The sequence below is a fragment of the Aulostomus chinensis genome, chromosome 8, assembly GCF_037954235.1.
Source record: "Aulostomus chinensis isolate RoL2024-O1b breed Wild chromosome 8, RoL_Achi_v1.0, whole genome shotgun sequence".
Lineage (NCBI taxonomy): Eukaryota > Metazoa > Chordata > Actinopteri > Syngnathiformes > Aulostomidae > Aulostomus > Aulostomus chinensis.
In genome coordinates this window covers 15915837-15938422 of record NC_141327.1, presented here as the reverse complement: position 1 = coordinate 15938422, position 22586 = coordinate 15915837, and the positions used below count along the sequence as shown (strand labels likewise).

Here is a 22586-nt window from a genome sequence, read left to right as displayed (position 1 = left end):
TTGCTTCTGTCAGCAGTCTGCTTAAATGTGAAAGCAATTAAAGAAATTGGTGGACTCGAAGAAACATCTCTGAGACGCCTAAAAGAATAGCTATGATGAGTTGGACACCCAATGGGAACATAGAGGGATGAGCACACCTTAAATGTACATGTTTGCACACATGGACAACACAGCCCTGTCTTCTTACTGACATTAATATACATACCTAATTAGTTCTAGCGTTTGTTGGCAAAAATTGTGTCAAAGCGCTAGATTTTATGACTCATCTGTCCTCTGCCGTGCATATTTCCAGCATTGATTACTCATGTGACTCTACTGTAAGGTATTTTAGAGTGATACTGCACCTAAAAAAGTTCATTTTGCCCTTCAAACAATGACATAGAGCTCACAAATATAACTTCTCCTCCTGCGTTAATTCTTTGGGACTCCAGAATGCAGAAAGGGCCAGCCATGTATATTTGGTTTGTTTAGATCGTGCTTGACCATGTTCTTAAGAGCTTGTAAAGTGACATTTTTGGCCAGTTTTACTGTTGTTTTGTTTGCTGTTACAAGCTGTCAGTTACTATTCGCTTCAAGCTAAATATACTCGGCTGGCTCCTCCTGCATTCTGGAGTCAAAAAGAAGGTATGCAGCAGTGAAAAAACACATATTTCAGCACCACTCGCTTATTTGTGAGTTCTTGAATAGAAAAGTACATTTTTTAAAGTGAGGTGTCACTTTAAGCTGTAAGGTAATGTAGGTATTGTTTAGAGAGTATATTGGTATTGTTCAGAGTATAAATTACTTAACTATTGCTTCGGGAAGGCACATAACCCTAAATGTTTGCTTTGATCCATTTCAGAGGAATGAATGAAAATCAAATTCCTGCATTCAGTTTCACAGTTTGTGAGCCACAGTTAACTACACATCCCTTAAGGCGTTTTTCTGATGACATTCCCCTCTGCTCTCACCCTTCTTAACCCTGAGTACGGAACATCTGCTTTCTCCATTCAGTTGGCGCTTGCTGTTTTAATAGCTTTGGGCATCTTGCCTTGAAAAGGAGGTGAAAAAACAAAAAGAAAAATTTGGCCAGGGCCCCTGGCTTACTCATTAAGAGTCTCTCCTGGTGATGTATAGGAACCCTCAGCTTTGCGGAGCAAGTTCTCACTGGTCAGCCTTCCCCTTTGTGGACCACAGCCTTGACCTGTTCCCACTGCACTTTGTCTGTGTGTGTGTGTATGTGTGTGTGTGTGTGTGTGTGTGTGTGTGTATGTGTGTGTGTGTGCGTGCGTGTACGTACGTACATGTGCCTACATGCACGCGCATGCATGGAGCATTCATTTCCATGAGAAAGGAGAGCAGAGAATAGACAGGGGCCACATTTTCTTTCTCTGAGACGACTGCAGACGCGATTCAGAGGGCAGAAGGCGACCTCATCCATCATGCTGTGAAAGCCTAAAATTATCGGCCTATGTTCCTGGACATCATGTGTTCAGAAAAGAGAGTCCTGACAAAGGTCATTTTGGGTAGAGGAAGTTGGTATCAGCCCTTTAAGAAAAAAAATGTCCTGATGAGATTTCCAAATTAATTTCTTCCAATGTACCATTGCATCTGTCATATGTCACACATCATGGTCTAATATTTCTTTATTATAAGACCCTATATGACAGAATTACAAGGGGCCAGAATGGAGAGTTACATTCCTTTGATGCACTCGAAAAACTTGCTGATAAAACATCTGCATGATTAAACTCATTAATATCAACATTTTACTTGTAATTAAGAAGGCCAACAGGCTACGTTTTAAACGCTATTGTATTACTGCTTTTACTTAAAGTTGCAGTCAGGATTTTTTTTGCCATTGGAAAGCCATGTAACAAGTTCTAAACACAACACTGACTTATTATCACTCAGCCTGTGGGCCTAGTTTGGTGGCCAAGTTACATTTTTTCATTGTCAGCGATTTGTGTTTCTGTTTTTTCTCCACTCATGTTAGCAGTTTAAGTCCGCTTATTAAACCTTACTTCAGTAACTCTGACGTTTTGGTAGCCACTGTGTAGACTACACTAGGCCAACTCACACATTGCTTTTCAGGTGTAATGATGACGTATTGACCTTCTGAGGTGTCAGTATTTCGCTGTCGGTTTCTGAGAAAAAGGCACAAAGATATTGAGATGTTTGTGGAACTAAAACTTTGGCAACGGCTACAACTTAAGGATGTATCTGTCGAACCCCCAGCTTGCTAACACCCAAATTTGAGCAGACAGTTGCCTATTCACACATCCAGCAAATTCAAAGCAACATTAGTGATTCTGGCCTGCTGACAAATCCAAAGTTGATATTTACTCTTCTTTTTGCTCTGTTTGGGGGTGTTTCCTCCTGAAGGGGGTGTCTAACTGTGTAGCTGCCAAAGTCTCCACTAAGTTCAGTTTGTTTCTTTTTCCACTGTAAACAGCTGCTCACTGTGGCAGGAAATGAGGGTGATAAAAGCAAACCAAAACAACAAGGCCCAAGTTGTGAGCTGTAAAACCAATGTTAAAAGACATGTAAAAGACCCATAAGGCTAAGAGGGACAGTAAAGATGTGCAGAGCCCAGGTGCCGCCATTGAGGGAAATCAAAATGTGTGCATAGGGAGAATATGCTCTCAATTTGTTATTTTGAGGCCATGTGACTTGTTCCCTAAATGTACTTATTTTGAGCCCATACGATAATAAAGCTTGTTACTTGTGATAACTTTTTCAAAAAAATAAATAACTTTGAGGGAACATGATATATCCACTAACTATTCCAACTGAGGTGAAAGCTCTATCGTGCGGCCTCAAAATAACTAAATTGAAAGAGCAATTTATATCTTGTGTATGTTGTTGCCTTAAAATAACTCAAATGAAGGAATAGATTGCATATTATGGCCTGAAAATAAATAAACTGAGGGAACAAGTTATATCTCAGGGCATAGCAAAATGTTTGTTTTGCAAACACTATACTTGTTTTTATGCTCAAAAACACCTGGCTTCCACTCAATTAAAACTGAATTAAAGATATTTAGCTGTCCCTGAAACATCATCCTCCCAGCTCTGCTCCAGCCTCTTGCCTGCTAGCTGCTTGCTTCAGCAGCAGCAACTCAGCCCGCATTCAGGAGCTGCCTGCCTGTCTGTCTGTCTGTCCGTCCGCGGTGGCAGCTTGGAGGGAGGGGCGGTCCAGAGGGCGGTGGACGGGGCGGGCGGGGTTAGCTTCTGGTGTTTGGTTGGTCGGGAGTGACGTATCTGGAACCGCTTCCTGGTCTGTCTGCTCTCTGGAGGAGGAGAGGGAGACTGCGGTGTTGTTAGTTTGAACAAAATGGCTGCGAGACCACTGTCACCGAGAGCTCACTGAACGCCTACCATGACTGTCCGCACCGCTGTCTGGATCCTCTCAGAATGTATTTCCCCGGAGTCGCTTCTCACTCTGCATTCGCGGTAGCCAGCCCGTCGGGAGTCGTCCTGCTGGCGACTTAAATAAAAACATTTCTTTTGCACTTTAAAACAAGTTAACTAGCTGACGGACCGTCGGCTTGCTCTCTACGCCAGAACTCAAATCGGCGATTTTTTTTTTATATATGTGTGTGTGTGTGTGTGTGTGCGCGCGCGCGTGTGTAAAACTGCCTGATTTCTCTGATTTTGCTCCCGTAAAGGTCGACCAGCTAACGTTAGCTAACACAATTTAGCTGCTTTTAAAGGTCATTTCATTCGCGTTTGTTTTTTTTTTTTATATTTTGTTTTTGTTGTTACTTGTGCTTAATTCGCCTCCCCGCCCCTCTCTATATCGTGACGGTTTTTTTTTTTAATCAAACAAAAAACTATTATGGGTGAGTCCAGTTTCACGAAATATTTTTTAATGTTTGTGCTGAAAGCCTAAATTACCGTAGTTGCTGTGTGTATATCTGGCTAAGTAGCCGTTGTTTACCTCGGGATTTTGTCACCAAGCTGCTTCAGCAGCAGTCGGCGTATCTGCCAAGTCAATTGCGACTGTATCTCTGCTCCATCTCTTTACGGGTAACTTTAGAAAAGGACATCGGAGAATGCTTTTTCTGCTTATTTGTTTCTGCCATGCACCTACTCTTCGCTGAAAGCTGCCAAAGCTGTGGTTAACGCAAGGTAAGTTAAAGATTAACAGCTTTTCTCTGATAATTGAGCTTTAGCTGCTTTTTTCACCCCCTCCTAATGTCAGAGCGTGTTATTTATTTATTGTTAATGTCAACCAGTTCATTTCAGTTTTCGTTACCACATCGATAGTCGTCATTTATATTTATTTGATGTGTCACGTCAAAGCTGTTCTCAGTGTTTCGTATATCCACGTCATTACTAGGTTATTATTATATGGATGTTGTAAGGCTCGTCAGCTTCCCAAGTGATACGAGTAACCCAAAGGGGTTTCCTCAATGGGAATCCCGAGTAAAATAGGAACAGTTATATTCTGTTGGATCAACAGGGATGCCCAACCAGAGGGTTCACACTTTTCCGTGATACCTTTCCATCTGCATACAAATACTTAAACCAATTAAAGTCGAAATATATTTTCTGATATTTCTCTGTTGGACCTTCACTACAGTGTGTTTGAGTAGATTTTGGATGTATTGGAGGGGCTATCTGTGAAACTGTTTGGAACTTTGTGTTATATCATAGCTCTTTTATGATTGGTTGAGTGCCACTGGAACACACTGCACATGTGAGTGGACAATGCAATGATGTCTCGGACTCACCGAGAGGATTGCCTTCCCTCTGTAATGTTTCATTTATTAAAGGATGGTTTTCTTAACCAGAAAGGTTTATAGTGGTTGATCTTTAACTGCGTCCTTCTTATTTCATGTTAAAATCTTTTGATTTGTGCCTGCACGTTGCAGCTGCAGGGTTTTCTCGATGTGCCAGAGGAGTCACGTTGAAAAACATTTCGTCGAGATCGTTCCATTCCTCTTCGGTCTTGGGTTTATTCTGTGGCTGCATTACATCACATATCTCTTACACTGATGTACATTCCACTACACTAATTCCAAGTACATTATTAAACATAGCTATCCTGTCGCACTTCCTCCTCTCCTCCACCCTCCGGCTCAGTGAGAAAGCCGGGGATTCTGATTGAACTGTCGCCTTCCATTGCATCCCCCTCTTCCTGCATCCTGTCCCCAGGCACTGGAGTACAGCTTTTAATATCTCTTCCACGTGTCTTAATTGAAGTACATAATTTCCCGTTCAATTTCAAACCCACCCCACCCCACCCCCCCACCCCCTGTCATCTCTGTCACCACTGTCTTATCTCTATCGTCGCACACCAGTGAGGTGATGAAATGAAAAATGTGTGCGAGCAGCAGTGGCGCACATACATGTGTATGTTTGCAGGTGTGGGTGGAAGGGGGTTGTTTTTGGCATTTGTGTGTGTGAGTGTGAGTGTGTGTTGCCAAGGATATTTTGTGTTTGTGTCAGTAAGCAAGTACAAAAAAGAGCGTGTGACCATTTTTATTAAGCTCAAGGCCCTGGCATTTGGTTAATGCCTTGTTGTTAATCAGGTCATGAGGTGCTTCCCGTGTGTCCTAGACACCCAGCTGACTGAAGACACACAGACTCTCTTACCCAGGGTCAAGGGTCCTCTCTTCTATACACATACCCATCTTTCCCAAAGACTGATGAGTATGCAGTGAGGGGCTGGCGGTGAAAACATTGCTATGTAAAACTGATGAAAAGGAGGAGGAGGGACGGCTGGAAGGAGGAGGGAGTTGACTAGTTTGTGAAGTCTTTTGCAGTCAGATGTCCAGTGTTTCCCATGCATAGGCTCTGCTTGGGTGGGTAGATAAAATCCCTCGTCTTTACTGTTTGGTTGATTACAGTTTCAATTCACTGACTGGAAAAAAACAACAACACAGGGTTGAGATCATGATCATTTAAGAAAACTGCACTTTTTTTTCTTTGTGGCACTGCGCAGAGTAAAACATTGTTTCATCAGTGTATAAAGTGCCATTCTTTTGCACTGACCTGCTGAAAATTGTCACTTTTGTTTTGCATTTCTGCGCTGCATTTAACACCAGTACAATTTTGCATTGTTGCGATTTACTAATTTGGCAACTTGAACTTACCCTACGCTGTCACACACAGGGCCGTTATTGGGGAAATGCTGTCACACAGCTGCTTTAGCAGCATAGATGCACCTCCAGCTGATGATGGGAATCAGAGTAACTCACCCAGCACTTCTGTCAGGATACCATAATTCTCTAATTATTGATGCATTGTGACATGATTCATGATACATCACAATATGTAGAATTGGAATTAAACAGACATACAAAGGCAATAAAAAAAGAGCATCAATTTTAGTCACTGAAATGCTGCTTAGTGCCCCTTTGACACACACACACACACACACGTTCAAATAAACAACTTGTCACAATGGCGATGGGCTCCATGTAACATGAGTTGTTTTAATAAAATATGAGCATTTGGAATCAGTGTGTTGAAACATTGCATAAGGGAATATCAGGATATATTGCGGTATTGACATTTTGTCCCACTCCTCCCGAGGCAAGTGGCTCATCTAGAGGACGCTTGAAGGAAATGAGGGTGTGCATAGCTGTTGAGGAGCCAGCATTAGGGATATCCCCAAGGAGCAGCGTTTTGTATCGTGATGAGGATGCCAGTTGTATTTCTCTTGTTTGAGTCCTCTTACAAATGTTTTTTTACTCACTGGAGAGTATTTGAAAACCTCTGCTTTTGTTATTTTGGGTTCCATGGGAATGTATAAATTATCCACTGAGAGGACATGGATACTCTTATCGATCTGTGCCAACATCTGCAAGTTTGCACACAAACATTACAGCTGAAATATTATAACTATTAAAATGGATCGGTCATCGCAGTTTTGGCAACACACTACCTGTAAGCCCATAACCCCAAATGTTGGCTCTGGAAATACTCAAGCTGTAGGCTGTTTGATTTGAGACATTGTTTTGAGTGTATTTTAACAAACCCATGAGGAAAATCCTGGCAGTTACTCCATCTGCAGTCCCTTATCACCTAAAGGGCATGATCATTTGTTAAAAAGGAAATCCAAGGCTTGCTTCCCCCTGTCTGACCCTCCACTGATAAAATATGTGCACCAGTCTAGTGCGCAGCTTGCTATCATTAGCCTGCTTTCTACCACAACACCAGATATAACTGTAAATAGGCTTGTTTGGCTCGTGTCACTGCATCGTCAATACACAAGTGTTTGTTCTCATTTTATACATTTTTTTTTTTTGTATCATAGTCGTCGAGTTTGCCAAAGAGTCTGCAAATTCAAATGAACAAAGTCCTTTCAGTACCATGTCAGACATTTTGCGTTGGCTCTGGTAAATCCCACTTAGTCGTGCTTTGCAAAAGTGGCTTGTGTTGTCTATCCCTTTTCCCCCCGTCATTGACCTTAGCCCAGGCCTGACCGTGGTAGTTACTGAGCCTGTGATTATGAGTCCTTTCAAAAAGCTGGCACAGCCGTGGTAGATAACACGCTTAACACCACCACGGGGTGCTGCTCCAGTAGGGGGGCATTGACAGTAGAATCAGCTGGATTCAGTTGGAAGCTGCCAAATGCCATTGAACCTCTTCCTCTTCACTATTGATAGCTTTTTTCCAAGTGTAAGGCGATAAGATGAGAACGTGCCTGATGGTTGAGTTTATTTTTTGGCCTAGAACTCAGCGAGGAGTGTTTGTAGTGAGCTGTCATTTCTCTATAGCAATTAAACAGGGAAGCCAGAAACAGTTGCTGCATCCAGAATCCTCCGAGCTCAGTCAGTCTTCTTTCATTAATGGTGCAAGATATTTTTCATGCCAGTGAGTTCTTTTATTCTTTTTGAAAATTTTGGGTTACCCTTGATGATGATCGATCCACAAAGCCTGACCCAGTCTGGGTCTACATCTCTGGACTCGGATTCAGTCTTCTACAGTTAGACCAATATTTCAAATATCCTGCACATGAATGAGGGAGTTGCAGTTGTTCCATTAATTTTTAATTAGGTGAAATAATTATCAAAGAATGGTCCAAATAGCTATATAGCTCCAGTCTGGTATAATGGTTGCAATGTGATATTTGCAATATGAGTTCATTATTATGTCATAGTGTACACTGGGCTTTTGTGTGAAAGACGTATAGGAGGGTTAGAACAGATGAGGTTTCGGGGGTCTGTTTAACCCCCTCCTGCTTGTTCAATGTTTGTGCCAATGGAGGGGGCAGGGGCTTAGGGGGCCCACCAGGGGTAAGCCAGGTCAGCATTGAAGTAGGGGTATGGGGGGGAAGGGAAGCTCCAACCTGGCAAGCTGCTGCCTGTGAGTCTTGGCAAGGGTCCAGGGGAATGTTCAATGTGCTGAGGTTTATTTGGGGCCTCCCTCCCTCCCTCTGCTCCTTGTCGGCTAATTGGAGAGACATGGAGCGACGGAGAGGGGCATCACATGGAAGCTGACAGAGAATATACAGGACATCCAATTTAAATGTTCCCCCTTTCACTTCCAAACTATCATTAGACAGCCTTACTTATTATGTAACAGGACTTAGGCACTACAACACATCCAAAGCCTTCGGTTAAGGCTGTGAAAATAGCCTGAGTATGCACTGCCGGGTCCTGCACTAGGACCTTGGTTCAGGCCGATGAGTTGAGATCGTTTGCTTATTATCTTGGCTATTTTATTATTAATATCAGCTGAAACATCATCAGAAATGTATTAGGAGGTTTGAGATGCAACCCACTATAGTCAAAAACCATGGGAAGATGAAAGTTTTAATAAATATGCTTGACAAAGCTTCAGTCCAAATTAAGACGCTGTATGAGGAGGCTAATGAACTGAGTCAAGTTGATATGCCGGTACATAATTGTACCTTCCTTACAACTCTTTTAATGCTGAAATGGACTCCGGATTTTCCCGTCTTCTCCATGCATCATGAGCTAAAAGGCATTTCTTTTGGCTATAGTTGATGTTTTTGTGAGCCTTGATCTCAGTATGATGCCACAATGGGGGATGTCACAATACAAGAAACTGAATAAGATCTTCAGCAATACCAGTGAATTTCCAGGATATCAAATGCGAAATTGATGCGAAAATAATAAATCAATAAAAAAAAAGGAGCAAAAGCTCAATATAGCTTGTCCCTCAAATGAAAACTTAAAAGGCCAGTCCACCTTAAGTGAACGTGGGTCAAAGTTTTCTCTCGCTTTAAGAATAAACCACTTTACTCTAAACAGTTGGCAAGCAAAAAATGGAATTTAGCTTAGTTCTTGAGAGCTTTAACCATTGATTTACTGACAAATGGCCTTAACTGTCTACACACAGATCTGTGTATGCCTATCCCATCCTTTATTGATCTGTAGTGGTTTTAATTCAGACCACTGCAGCTCTGCACATTAGCTTCAGAAATGCTCACTGTCTCACACGCATCTACGAAGCGCACTAATGCATGCTCACTAATACTGCGACACCAGTGGAAACCTTACTCTCGCTGGTGTTTTTCTTTCCACAGGCAGACTGATTGCTGCATCTATACCGGCTATAACCTTTCCACATTTTTTTATTGTACAGCATCTACAGCACCTTCAGTGTCTTTGCTACATGCCGTACGATCTTAAAAGCAAGTACTGTCACCTTTTCAGAGTTTAGTCATAGACTTTGTACCAACGTATAGGTTCTTGTAACAGCTGTACAAGGTAAGGTGGTTGATGTTTCTGTATTCCTTCATCATCGTCACCACATCAGAGAAGGGGTTGTTACTTCCCCTCTCTCCCTCTGTTGACCTTTCTCCCTGTCTTGCATCAGATCAGACTCTGTTCCCCGCAACTGAACACAGCACTTATTTTCTGTCTCTCTCTCTCTCTCTCTCTCTCTCTCTCTCTCTCTCTCTCTCTCTCTCTCTCTCTCTCTCTCTCTCTCTCTCTCTCTCTCTCTCTCTCTCTCTCTCTCTCTCTCTCTCTCTCTCTCTCTCTCTCTCTCTCTCTCTCTCTCTCTCTCACACACACACACACAGGGTCTTTGCTATTAGTTGCACTGTTGACAACCTGTGAATTTTTTTCAGATTGACATTTGGTGTGTGTGTGTGTGAGCGCCCATAGGGGGATGCTGTGTCAGAGTAACCTTGAGGGTAGTCTAGCTCAGCTGATTAGCTAACGTTTCTTGCGTCGTATGTGACTGTGTGTTCGTCTTTTTTTTTTTTTTTTTAATTCAGTCTGGCTCTAGTGATTTTGACAGTTTAATGGGGTCAGTGGAGTCAAGGTTTGCAGCTTTTGTATTGCAGTTATTGACCATTGTCAGGCCTTGGATACGTGTCTCTCCAGTGCTGTAAACGTCAATTAATGGATCCATAAAAAGAAGATACAATCTACATATTTCCTGAAGTTCATTATATCATATTGCTCTAATAACAAGAATTTCAAAAGAGTAATTAGAGTGCATTTCATCTCAGCAAATTTTAGCAAAAATATCGACTATGAATTGGCACATTTAAATTATGCTTATCCCAACGTCTCATGTAAACCAACTAAAACCTGGGGAATCGATTTAACGGCAACTGTTTTAATAAAAGTATAATAACATATTGCAAGAGGAGTTATTGCATTTTATGTGCTGTATTACACTGGCAACATTTTCCTCCCAACCTAGCAAAATATGCAGGCATATGCAGAATATTCACAATTATGTATTTTCATAAACACAAAGCAATCACGAGACAAACATGCACACCAACACACAGTCTGACAGCTTCTTGAATTCAATACGCTTTAGTTGTAGAGCTGGCAGCGAGTGGGCCTGCTTGGTCTTGTGCATTGTACTGTTTTCCTTTTTAATGAGCTGCCACCCTGTTAAAGTTTCATATCGACTTGGCAGAGGAAGCCGCCAAGACACTGAGAGCTAATTTTCTGGAGGCAAACCTCAAAGCTGTTATTTATAGGACCGTTCAGACTCTCCCACTATCCGAATCTTTGACTTTCTTTCTTCATTTTGCTTTCCCCTTCATCGCGATTCTCTACCCGCCCACCCGTCCGCCCTCAGTCGGAGTCCCACGTCTACAGATTCCACCGACCAAGAATATTACTGCTACAGTTCATTGATCAAGTCCAGGCTAGTAGCAATAAAGTGTGTTGTATATTTTTACAAGCCACTCTCCACCTGCTGAAAGCAACACTGGTATGCACAGAATGCGTACAACCCAAGTGGCTATTGAGACTTTTGGTGTGACTGAAGGATGGAGACGCACGACCAATATCAACATTGTTATTACTGCTCATCTACTATGGAGTAAACAGGGTTGTCTTTTTTTTTTCCTCCTAAGACTTCAAGGTTGAGTAAACACAAATGAACACCATCACACATTTGTGGACAGCTGTTGAGGTATGTGGCTGCAGTAACAGGTACTGGAGAGTAATTCACCAGGTACAGGCTCTCCATGATAATGTTCCATGTAAATAAGACCTTGGGGAACCTTGTGGCTTCTTTGAACGCTTCAAGAATGAGTGGCTGGCTGAATTGTAATGGTAATGGTGGCCACATTCTGTGGCTCGACCGAACCTTTTTACTGAAAGAGTCTCCTCTTCTTCACTCCCTACTTTCCTCCTTTGTGATTGGTGGTGTGCCTGTGGTTGGTCTGACAGACATTCAGAACACGTGAAGCTGCGTGTTTTCCTTGTAGATCTTTCTCGTTTTAAGTTTTCTCTCGCTTCTCTCTCTGAACCTTCAAGCTAGTGCAGTTCTTTTTTTTTATTTTGTTTTTTCTATTTTTCTATCACGCTTGCACGGTTTTCCCCCTCACTCCTCTTACCGCCACATTTCCAAGCCCTGTAGATATAAGCAATCAAGGTGCATGGATATTTCAATGCCTCTTTCTCTTCCTCCACATGCCTCTCTCTCCTTGTCTGCCAGCCTCAATCATGCTTAGCTCAGTTTTTTTTTCCCAACTTCCCATTTTCTCCAGTGAGGATTCTCTTTCTGTCTCTCCTCTCTTCCAGCATAGTCTCTTTTCTTTCTCTGTCTGGCTCTCCGGCGGCTGTCGTTCTTAATTGGTGTTGCTGTGTGTCTGCTTTCATCCTCTGCCTGGTTTTACCCTCCCTCTCAGCCGACCCCCACCCCACCCCACACTTCTCTCCTTCTACCACCTCCCTCCCCTTCAGCATCTCTGACGGAAAAAGGCAGGCATCAGACAAACTGCCTCCCGCCTGTGCACATCAAGCTTCCCAGTGTGTGTTGGTATTTTTATGTGACTGTGGTTTGTGTGTGTGTGTGTGTGTGTGTGTGTGTGTGTGTGTTGTGTTGCGTTTGGAGTCTGTAGCTTTCTTTCGCACAGTATGATTTATCAGGCTAGAATTGAACAGAATTTTCAGAAAACTGACAAGGGAAAATATTAATTTGTAGGCATAACGTACTCAATAGTAATATCTTTGACCCGCAGTTTATGTCCTCACTTTCAAATATTGAACAGCATTGAGTCACCTTCAGCTAAGGATTAAATCTTTGCACACCCTGCTTGCAAGTGGAGCCCCTTTTCAGAAAAAAAAGTATAAGTTCAATGTTCTCCAGCTGGTAGATTTAGATGCTGAAATGTTTTTTTTGTTTGTTTTTTTGTTTTGTTTTTTTTTTAGCAATTTAAGGGAGGGTGATTATTTCAGTTGGGGGTTAACAGGTTGAATGACTGGGGAGAAGCTTAATTGACTCAAATGTTAGAAGAGACTGGCAGAGTAATAGGCTACTGAACATACCACACATGCTTTATACAATTATTTAGATGCTCACAAACACCCACACATCCACAAATAATATGTGGTTCTGTTTGTTGCTGAAGGGCTGTTTTCTCTTCGCTGCTGAGAAGGCAAAATAATGCACACAGATTAATCGGCATGAAAAACAAGACCCCCTGTGGGTGTGCGTGTGTGTGAGTGAAAGGATGTTTGCTTGAATTGAGACGGAAAACAGCCTTACATTAAAACAGGGCAGGGTGTGTTGCTTCAGGTATTAGCTTGTAGTGAGGCAGAGCGATTTAAAACCAAAATGTGAATCCCCCCCCCTCACATCAATTGATTTAAGACATAAATTTTTCTCATTTTAACCATGTAAGTGTCTATGAGCACCATATCTTTGACACAAAACTTCACCAAAACTGAAACCCGTAGCATATCCCTTATCATGTGAGATATTAGGGGAAAATGATTCTGCTCATGTTACCCATTATGTTAGCTGATGTTTTTTAGGCTATTTAAGGTGCCACACACACTTTTCCCATTTTGCTGAATGCTTCTGTTTCAGATGATGGAATACATAAACTGGGCTGATGTCATCAGCGGCCACAGACTTAAGACACTTTCTATCACTTTCTATCGCTTGTGCTTCCATGTTGGCATTGTCCTTTTTTGAGTCGCAGTGTTTCCAAAATTGATTTTCATCTTTTAAAAAAAGAAAAATCAAATCCTTAAAATTCTAAAAACTAATTGATCAAATATATTTTGTCTGAAACACCTCTTAAATTCATTCTTTTCTCCACCTCCATCTCATTCTTTTCATTCTTACCTCTGTATAACTTTCTTTTCTGTCTGTCTCTCAATGCCTCAGACAGTCTTTGTAAGTCCTCTTCTGTCTATTGATTGACAGCTTCTTCTCCATGCCAGTAGGAAAAGCTTTGATTAAACTCCTGCAGACTTACACACTTCAACAAATAGTTGCAGGACATTGAGTTCTCTATTAATGCTGGCATAGAGACCCATTCTTGTTTTGAATTCAAGAAAAAGTGTAGATTGACTTGACCCAACGCTTTGCATGTAATGATCTTGAATTTTAAACTTTGTCTCGCCGAGCTTTTGGAAATTGCTTGAGCAGTCAGGAACTTTATGAAAGAGAGACATGTCCTTGTAGTCACTGAGGATGAAGCACAATGGATCATTGTATGTGTGTGTGCGCACGGGAGCATCAAATCGCAGTATGTCATTATTTTACACTCACACGGAAATGGATGATTTTACTTGAACATTTTGAAGAACAGTAAAGGAGATTTGATGACATCTTGGTGTGTCAGAGAATAGTGTCCACCGTGTGTAGAAAAGGCTAAATACACACACACACACACACACACACACACACACACACACATATAGAGTCCTCCTGGCCCAGCCCATGCCTCTAATAGTTTCCAGGAGCTGTCACTAAAGCTGAGCCAAAGGAAATACAGGCTGAAATGCAGCACTTAGTTCGCCTGGCCCCCAGGCTAGCTGTCCAACTAGTTGGACTCACACCCGCTAGAAACAGATCCTGGTTAAGAAAAAAAAAGTCCTTATGTCTTTTTCTGTCAATCTATTAGCCTTTACCTAGTCCTTCCCACAGTCCTTTTAAAACCTTGGCTTCTTTATTTCTTACTGATTGTCTTTTTCTTTTCTCTTTTACACCAACTTCCTCTCTCTCCTTCCCATTCATGCCTACGCCTTTTGTGTTATCCCTTTTTCCCCGCTTTCCTCCCTCCTTTATGTGTTATATTTTTAGCTTTTGACCAATTTGGAAAATATTTCTCAGTTATGGCTACGGTGATTGTATCAGAAAGGCTAAATCACCAGCCGTCTGTCAGCACAGACCACTGACACACCTCAGCTTACGCCTCGCCCTTCTTGATTTCATCTTTTCTCTTCTTAAAACTTCTTCAACAAATATTACTTGTTACTTTAGAAAGTATCTTATCTGATGAAGACCATGATGTGCAGCTGTTTCACTCCTGTTGACATACTTTACTGTTGTGCGTCATGTTGGACAAAAGCATCTGCTATAAATGGTATAACGTGAAGGTTGTTGATGGAAACATTTTCCAGACTGTGCATTTTGGCTCTGACTTTCACATGGCTGGAAAAAAGGGCTAAAAGTGTGTGTGTGTGTGTGTGTGTGTGTGTGTCTGTGAACATAAGTGGCTCATTTTTGTGTGGTGTTCCATGCTAAGACACGGTGGCTGTGTCTCAACAGTACACATAAAGGAAGGTCGGGGTGCATGCGTGTACACAGTTGTAATAATGTAAGCACGACCAACACTCGGAGACCGACTCTGAGCCCCTCTGTCATGTGTCACTCATCACTCTTTTCCTCTCTTTTTGCACAGCTGAGAGAAGCTAGCAACAGAAGAAAGAGAACCATTTGATGGAAGAAAAGAAAAAGAAAAAACAAGAAGAAAAGATAAAGAAGGACATCGCTCAGAAAAAGGTGAGGATAAGAATGAGCACATGCACATAAAGTCATATTGAGTCTAGTGCATAGGGTGAGTTGTACTGTACAGTTAATGCTTTTCCTGAACTTTGACTTCCAATGATCAACTTTGAATAAAATCCCTGGTGATTTCTGCAAATGTATGCAGCAAACTTCTGTTTGTTAATCGACAAACAGTTGACTTATTCGGTTCACTGTGGACAGCTATGCATTAGCTGGGATCAGTTTTATTTAATTTACAATTTGCATCACATTGCATCACATCATTACACAGTATCCACCATGTATATTTAGTTCAAGCCAGTCAATTTCTTGCTCTCTCTCCTTTTACAGGCTGCTGACCAGAAACCCAAAGGTGAGTCCCATATCCTCTAAACAGCATCCCTGCATCTATCACATTCCTTAAAAAAAAAAGGCTGCCCCTGATAGGCAATAATCAACTCAGATGAACACACGCTGACCCGTAAATGCACACACTGACGTTACTCATGCGGTAGACACACATAGCATTTAGTGTTCTTGCATACAGATGGACACACACAGTTTGCACATGCATGCACATTTGCGTTTGACTCACCAAGTCTCAAACCCACACGCACACGCACAGGCACACACATACACGCAGCAGGGCAAATACAGCAGAGTTAAATGTGGAGTGACGGCCAGTGCGCCTGCAGCACCAGGCAGTGAAGCATGAGGGCATCCAGACAGCACTGAGTGTGGTGGGGGAAGGGGATGGGGGAAGGGGATGGGGGGGAAGGGGGGGGGGTTGAAGAAGGAAAGTAGAAGGTGAGTGAAATAAAAGAAGGGCATGAAGTTGAACTGAAATGCAGTGAGAGTGGGGATTAAAGAGCAGTGTCCTCAGCTGCACTCGGTGTTCTCTCAATTGCAAAAATAGTTTTTCTCAGTATGTGCTGCTGTTTCAGATTGAAATTTGAACAGCATACCTTGTATGTCATATGCTGCCAGTGGTAGGCAAGGTGGACTTGTGCTTTAAATATATTTAATTTTCATAATGTTATGGTAATTTTAAGTCCCATACTTCTAGTTGAATGCATATAATCCAGAATTAGATGTAACATGAGCATTTAGGAGCAGGGATTAAGGAGATAGATGAAGCGGAATAATATGTTCAAATGTTCTGGCCTTTCTTAGCGTCGATTTGTTTTAAATGATGAATGACTGTGTGACCCATTAAGTCCTGCTCCAGCAGATGTTCATTTTTTAGGCCCTCGCCTCTTCTTGGTGCCCTGTATTTTTTTTCTGCTTTCCTTTTTTTTTTTTGGCTAGTGCTAGCTTTCAAGCAGCTAATTTGTTTTTTCAGCAGCGATTCCTGAAATTTAAAATTAATGAAATGGGTTTTGTTATTTCATAGTATTGCCAGAGTAGAGATGATACATTTGCCCGGCTACTGCCTTGAAATCCCTCCGTCGTGCCTGTTGGCGTGCTTGTTGTCCCTGCCAGCGTGGCCATCTGGGTGTAACTGCAGGGCTTCAATAAAGGTCATAACAGCTTGCCTTGAACTCTGACCTGCCTATTTAATTGCCTCCCTGTATTTCAGTGTCCTGTCTGTGAGCTTGACCTATTGCCCAAGTTCCACAGGCTCTGCACAATGCTGGTGTATTCCTTATTTAAATCAGTTAATGCTGTTTTTTTCTTTTTCAAGTTATGAGATGGAAATGCTTCTATCTAAGGGAGAAAGCACTTCAAGTGGCAGTATTTGAATTCTGGATGTATGAATGGATGTCTCTTTGTATAGTACACCGATGGCGCATGCTTGTCACAAATGGTATTTAGAGTTTAACAAGGAACATTTTCACTCTTTAAGGGAGAAAAACTGTTCTTTACGTAGGGCAGATTCACTGAGCTTCACACTTGCACAGTTCACACCTAAAACCTGGCTTTTTCAACTGTAGCCTTTTGGCAGTAAACCAGCTTTACAAGAGGAGTTTTTGGTTAAATTATATGCTTCAGGGCACCTCTGTGATTGTAATAAGTCGCCTTGAGTCTGCTTTTTATTGTCTACTCTTGGTTTAAAATTATCTGCGTGTCAGAGGCAACACATTGAACTAGAATAAGAGTTTAGATGGAGGCTATCAGTTTGTTGCAACCCACAGGGGCAAAATCATAAAGCAAACAACATAACACCGTCTGTATCTCCAAGTGAGTCTCTGTATGTCATATATTTGGAATTTATACATACCTTTAACGAAAGTGCAGGTATATACTTTACTTAAAGATCACATTTTTGATGCGTCTCGTTTTGTCCCATTGCATTGATTGGTCAGAAATTATTTTAAAGAGAAGTGGAAGAAGCTCATAATTCAAAATGTTGACCATGTTGTGGTTTGGCCCTGGAAAAATGTCATTAGTGTCTTGTGATTTAATGAGCTGCTTTTCTTTACACTGCTCCAAAATCTCAGCAGTTTGCAGCGGTAATATTCATACATTAATTGTTTAGTAAGAAATCTAATTTGTCTGGTTAAATTATTGCGTAGTATGTGAATGGCTGTTTTAAGCATTACTGGCTGGAGCGTCAAAGGAAATGCTGAAAGTCATAAAGGGAATAGAAAAACTCTGGGAGAGACGCCCATGGGTATGACTAAGGCGAAGGAATTGAGAAGAAGGGAAGGAGAAGAAGAAAAAAAAGGATAGACGCAAAAAATGAAGGGAGAAAGAAAATAATGAAGCATTGAGTACTTTTGACGCGTGCCAAAAATGACCATGAGGAGTCAATGACGGTGCTAATATTGAAGGGGACTAATGGCATGGACATTTATTTTATGGTATGTTTAATGAGAGATAGCGAGGGAAAGGGACATTGAATGAGAAGCTGATTGGGTGTATGAAGTGAGTACTCATGCAGACTGAACAATAAAGAAAGTAGTGAGCGAGAGGGATTGTTTGGAGACTAATCGTTCAGTGAGCCATCATGACCTGAGCGAGTTTGCTTTTAACCTCCCATCTGCAGTATCTCTTAGAGGGAAGGCTGCGGCAGCTGGAATGAGTTGAGTTTTCATGCATGGCACCAAATAATAGAGTTGTGTGTGTATCAGTAGGAAGGTGGAAATCAGTATGCAGGAGTGATTTGTGTCCTTCCATCCATATCAGTGAATTCTGCCTTCCTTATACACTCTCAGAAATTCATAGACACACACAAATGCATACCACCTCCCCCATCATCAGCATCTCCTCTGCTTTCCTCTCTGCAGACCTCCCCGGTGCAAGGCATTTCAATTTGTTTGTGGTAATCGATCTCGGCCCTGGTGCGTTCATATGTATGAAAATGAGATAAAGCCTCAGCGCAGTAGAATTAACTTCTTTGCCCCCCATTAGGCATGGAGCTTCACCGAACGTAGGGTTCCAGGAGGTGGTGTCCCACTGCCCCCACCCACCTTACCTCACCTACCCATACAGGATGGACTTGTGATGCGGGGACCCCTACCTACCCTCCCTTCCTCCCGCCTGCCCACCCATTATCTCAAAGGGTTGCTGATTATTCACCCCAGGCACACATGGACAGCTTCATCACAATCACCACCACCACTGCGGTCACAATCAGTCAGTTTGACTGCTACACATATAATAAAATCACGCACACGCTCAGAGACACACACACACACACACACACACACGACTGCATGAAGTGTACAAATCTAGCTTCATGTGACTGCAGCTTGACAGTCATTAAAAGATCTGCAAGCTGCATACAGCAATGTGAATCCTTTTTCAATCTATTCTCAGTGGGGTTTGAAGCAAATGCTTACACTGTGAATTACAAACAGAAAAGCTGTAATTTTCCAGCCATGGTGACACTTATCATACCCATAAACATATAAAAATCCCATGCTCAAAGATTCATGAAGTTATGAGAAAACACAACCCAAGCACAAAGTTTCTCAAATGCAATTCATGGAACTGGTAGCTACATGCAAGTGTAGAACACCGCCTTAATACCTCCATTCAGTCTGTCGCATTCCCACAACCCAATTATCAGAGAATCTGCTAGCTCCATTTTTTGCTTCTCACGCAGTTTTCATTGCTGAAAGGTTAGAGAACAAATATAATGGCTGTCAGTGTCATGTCCCTCACTCCGCTCCTCACCCACGCTTTCTTCCGCTTGTTTCATTTCATTCTGGCTGTGCTCGGCCCCAGCGGATCTGGGGAGACACATTATTTACACAGTGTCATCACGGTGATAACAGCATTAATATTTCTCAAAGTGGGGAGGGACGCACATAAACAGAAGTGTGTCGCATAATTCTGTATTGGATTAATTTGCAATTTCATATGCTATTAATTGCGTAAACACTTTGAAAGAGAATTTCATGAATTGCAATCTAATTAGAGGCTAATTTACTTTAGCATTCAGGCTGCTTTTCTTTTCACTTAACCACATTTATAAACACTCAAAGAATTAATAGTGAATAGCTCGTGAATTATGTCCTGTGGATTTATGACTGCCAAGCATAATTGTTTTTCCACAACCCCCCATGTGTTCACCCCTGCATGCATGTCAAGTGCTGCAGGAAAAATGAAGGGGGGGGGGGGGGGGCACAGACAGAGGAAACAAGCGGGACTCACAAACTTAAACAATGCTTTCCTCTCTGTGTATTCAAGCTGGAGGATCATTCACAAGAGAGGCCACTTGATGCCCCCGCCCCCGCTGCCCAATATTCTCTTCCCCCAATAGTGAACTGCTTCATGTCACGTACGTGGCAGATTAATAGGATGTAGCTCAACGGTTATGAATGACAGTTCAGCCGGTGCGTTGAGGCCAAGATGTTTGAGCATGCATGTTTAGATGGTTCAAAGGCTGTCAGTGTTTAGGTCAGGGTCCTCCTCTCTCTTCCCACAGGTCATCGTCAAACTGCAGTCACAGCACAAAGAAGCAAATAAGTACCAGCGCAATGTTGTTCTGGTAGTTTAATTCATTTGAATGAAGGTGTTTCTAAAAATACATAAAATGTAACACAAGTGTCTTTTCATTCTGTCAAATTAGACAGAACCTTAGACTCACGCTCGAACACTCATCCTCCATTGCCTCTGATATTGCATATTTCAGCGAGTGCTGCACAATTAATTGAATCGTAATATGATGCCAGCCTGTGCAAAAAAAAAAAGATGCAAGTATTCCGATGAGTGTAGCCAAAATGACTTTATTTTTTTAAGACTTTTGCCTTTTATTTAATGTAACAAAACATTATTTTGAAACCACATAAACATTTGTGCAGATGCAGTTTTTTTTGTGTGTATTTTTTATGCTAGTTTTGAGTTGAACAGAAATACACATTTCAAAATGAATAGTAATCCCTGTGCATTTTTTTTACAGCCAAGCAAGTAGACCCATGATACCATTTATTATATTGCAACAGGGTGTAAAAAAAAAAAATCACAATATGACTTTTTAACTAAATCAAGCAACACTATATTGAACTCCAAATGCCTTTTGCTCCACTTGCTTGTGAATTCTCTGTGTTCTTACGACCCCGCAGACCTCGTTTCTCATGAGTATGTTAATCTTTTAAACTTAAAGATGGCTTGTATCATTTTACATATCTATCATATTTAAACGACATGTATCTGCAGGCGCTGGGTGCCCTTAGGCACTGACCTCGGTTGGAGGTGTATAATCAAGTTAAAGCTCAAAACCCAGAGAGGAAGTTAGCATCTATTAGGGCTAAAAAGGAAAGGAGTGTCCTTGCTGTAAATCTGTCATAATCCTGACATGTAGGAGAGCCACAGCTGAGTTGAACAACCATGACCTGGGAGAGGGAGAGAGGGAGAGAGTGAGAGAGAGAAAGAAAGCGAAAAAGCGATGAGAGCCTGGCATGGAGTGGGGGTAGGGGCACTAATTAGATGGAGAGGGTGGAAGAGGCTTGGCATGAGAAGAGGTCGTAGGAGGCCACAAGAGGGAAATGGAGGTGCGGCAAGTCTCCTAGGCAACTGGCTGTTAGATCGGAAGGGTGAGGGGTGAGAAATTTTGCCTTAATTTTGTGTGTGACTGAGGGAGTTAATGCTTTTCACGACTAATGCAGACAGATGGGAACTCATAGGCCCTGTTCAGACTGTGTGTTAATACGCGGTTTAAGTGATGTGATCACAAGTGAACCACTCTTAAGTACATGGTACACCTGGCATTAGTCCCCACGGTGATTGGATGTCACTTCACTGCTATATGTGCAAGTCAGCACCCTTGTTATTTCCACTTGCAAATACCAAATGCATTGTTGTTTTCAACCATTTTCACGACCATGACAGTTTGTTTATTACAAGCAACGCAGTGATATTCCTCAAATCATTCTAAAACACTTCAAACTGAAGCCATTTAAGGAAATGCCATCTTGTTTCAGGGCAGCTCGGACCATTCAAATAGCTTTCCATAAAACTCAAGTCATGAACAGAATGTTTTCATGTTGTATAATGTAGAAAATACTCTATACACTGAGGAGGGGCAATTGAAGTTCAAGTGTAATGAGAAATATCAGTAGATAGTCCTAAATGTAACAAAAAAATTTACTATGGATGTGAACATTTAAGAGTTGGAGCAGATCTCAAGTATGCAGGGAGCTGTGTTTTGGGTTGTAGATGTTCATTACTTTGTAAAACAACAGTACTAATGAAAAATAGCAATTAAACAGGAGTATGCACTAGCAGAGTTAGGAGGGGATCTAAACATAGCTGCAGACCTCAACCCTAGAGCTGGTGAGACACAGCCGGTCTCTACAGGCTAGAGAAAGGCACCATTGTGCATGGCGTCAGGGCCTGAGTGTGTTGTCACCCCCCCCCCCACACACACACACACACACACTACAAACATGGCTGCATATTAACGGGGCTCTGCAGACAATAGACAGAAGAGAGAAGGGAACCTGCACTGCCTGGCACTATGCTTGGGGAACCAATCACAGTTTCTCTTTATAATAACAGACTCTTTCCTTCTTCTATGCTCACTTGCTCTTATTCTCTTTTTCATTGTGTGTAATTAACCATTTAGTGAGAAGAAGGGCTGTAATTAAAAGTTTTGTGCAAGGTTGCAGGGAGCGCCTCAGCTGGAGGGTTTAATGGAATTTACAGTGTGCTTGTTACAAATGCTTATTTAATTGGCTTTCCTTTTCAACTTCAATTAGAGGTTTTAATGCCACTACCACAAAACTGTCTAAGTAACTTGAACTGCTCTAACCTTAATATTTCTGTGTTTACTTCTTCCAACAAAGACGCTTAATTGTTTCCAGCAGTGTGTTACTGTTTTGGTCAGTTTATCTCTTCACATCATACTTCCACCTCCATTCAGTCCTGCCTCGCATTGATGGACAATGAGTCATGATTATTTTGGTGAGTCATTGATCTTCCAATTATAGGTTTGGTCTGCAATGCTTCAGTTTGTACTTTCTTAAAAAAAA

General features: G+C 41.8%; 1 protein-coding gene across 6 annotated transcripts in view; it reads left to right on the top strand.

Annotated features, from left to right (window-relative positions):
* Nucleotides 1-3281: 3281 nt before the first annotated feature.
* tnrc6c2 (trinucleotide repeat containing adaptor 6C2) overlaps nt 3282-22586 on the top strand; it is a 52758-nt gene continuing 33453 nt past the window's right edge. For 4 of the 6 annotated variants that reach the window (XM_086211259.1, XM_086211258.1, XM_086211257.1 and 1 more), the window contains exons 1-3: nt 3282-4113; nt 15080-15180; nt 15517-15538. In XM_086211259.1, the coding sequence (XP_086067385.1) occupies nt 15118-15180; nt 15517-15538 (85 nt within the window). In that variant the 5' untranslated portion in view covers nt 3282-4113; nt 15080-15117. The remainder of the gene's footprint in view (nt 4114-15079; nt 15181-15516; nt 15539-22586) is intronic. The other 2 variants (XM_086211255.1, XM_086211256.1) reach the window with 2 other exon arrangements.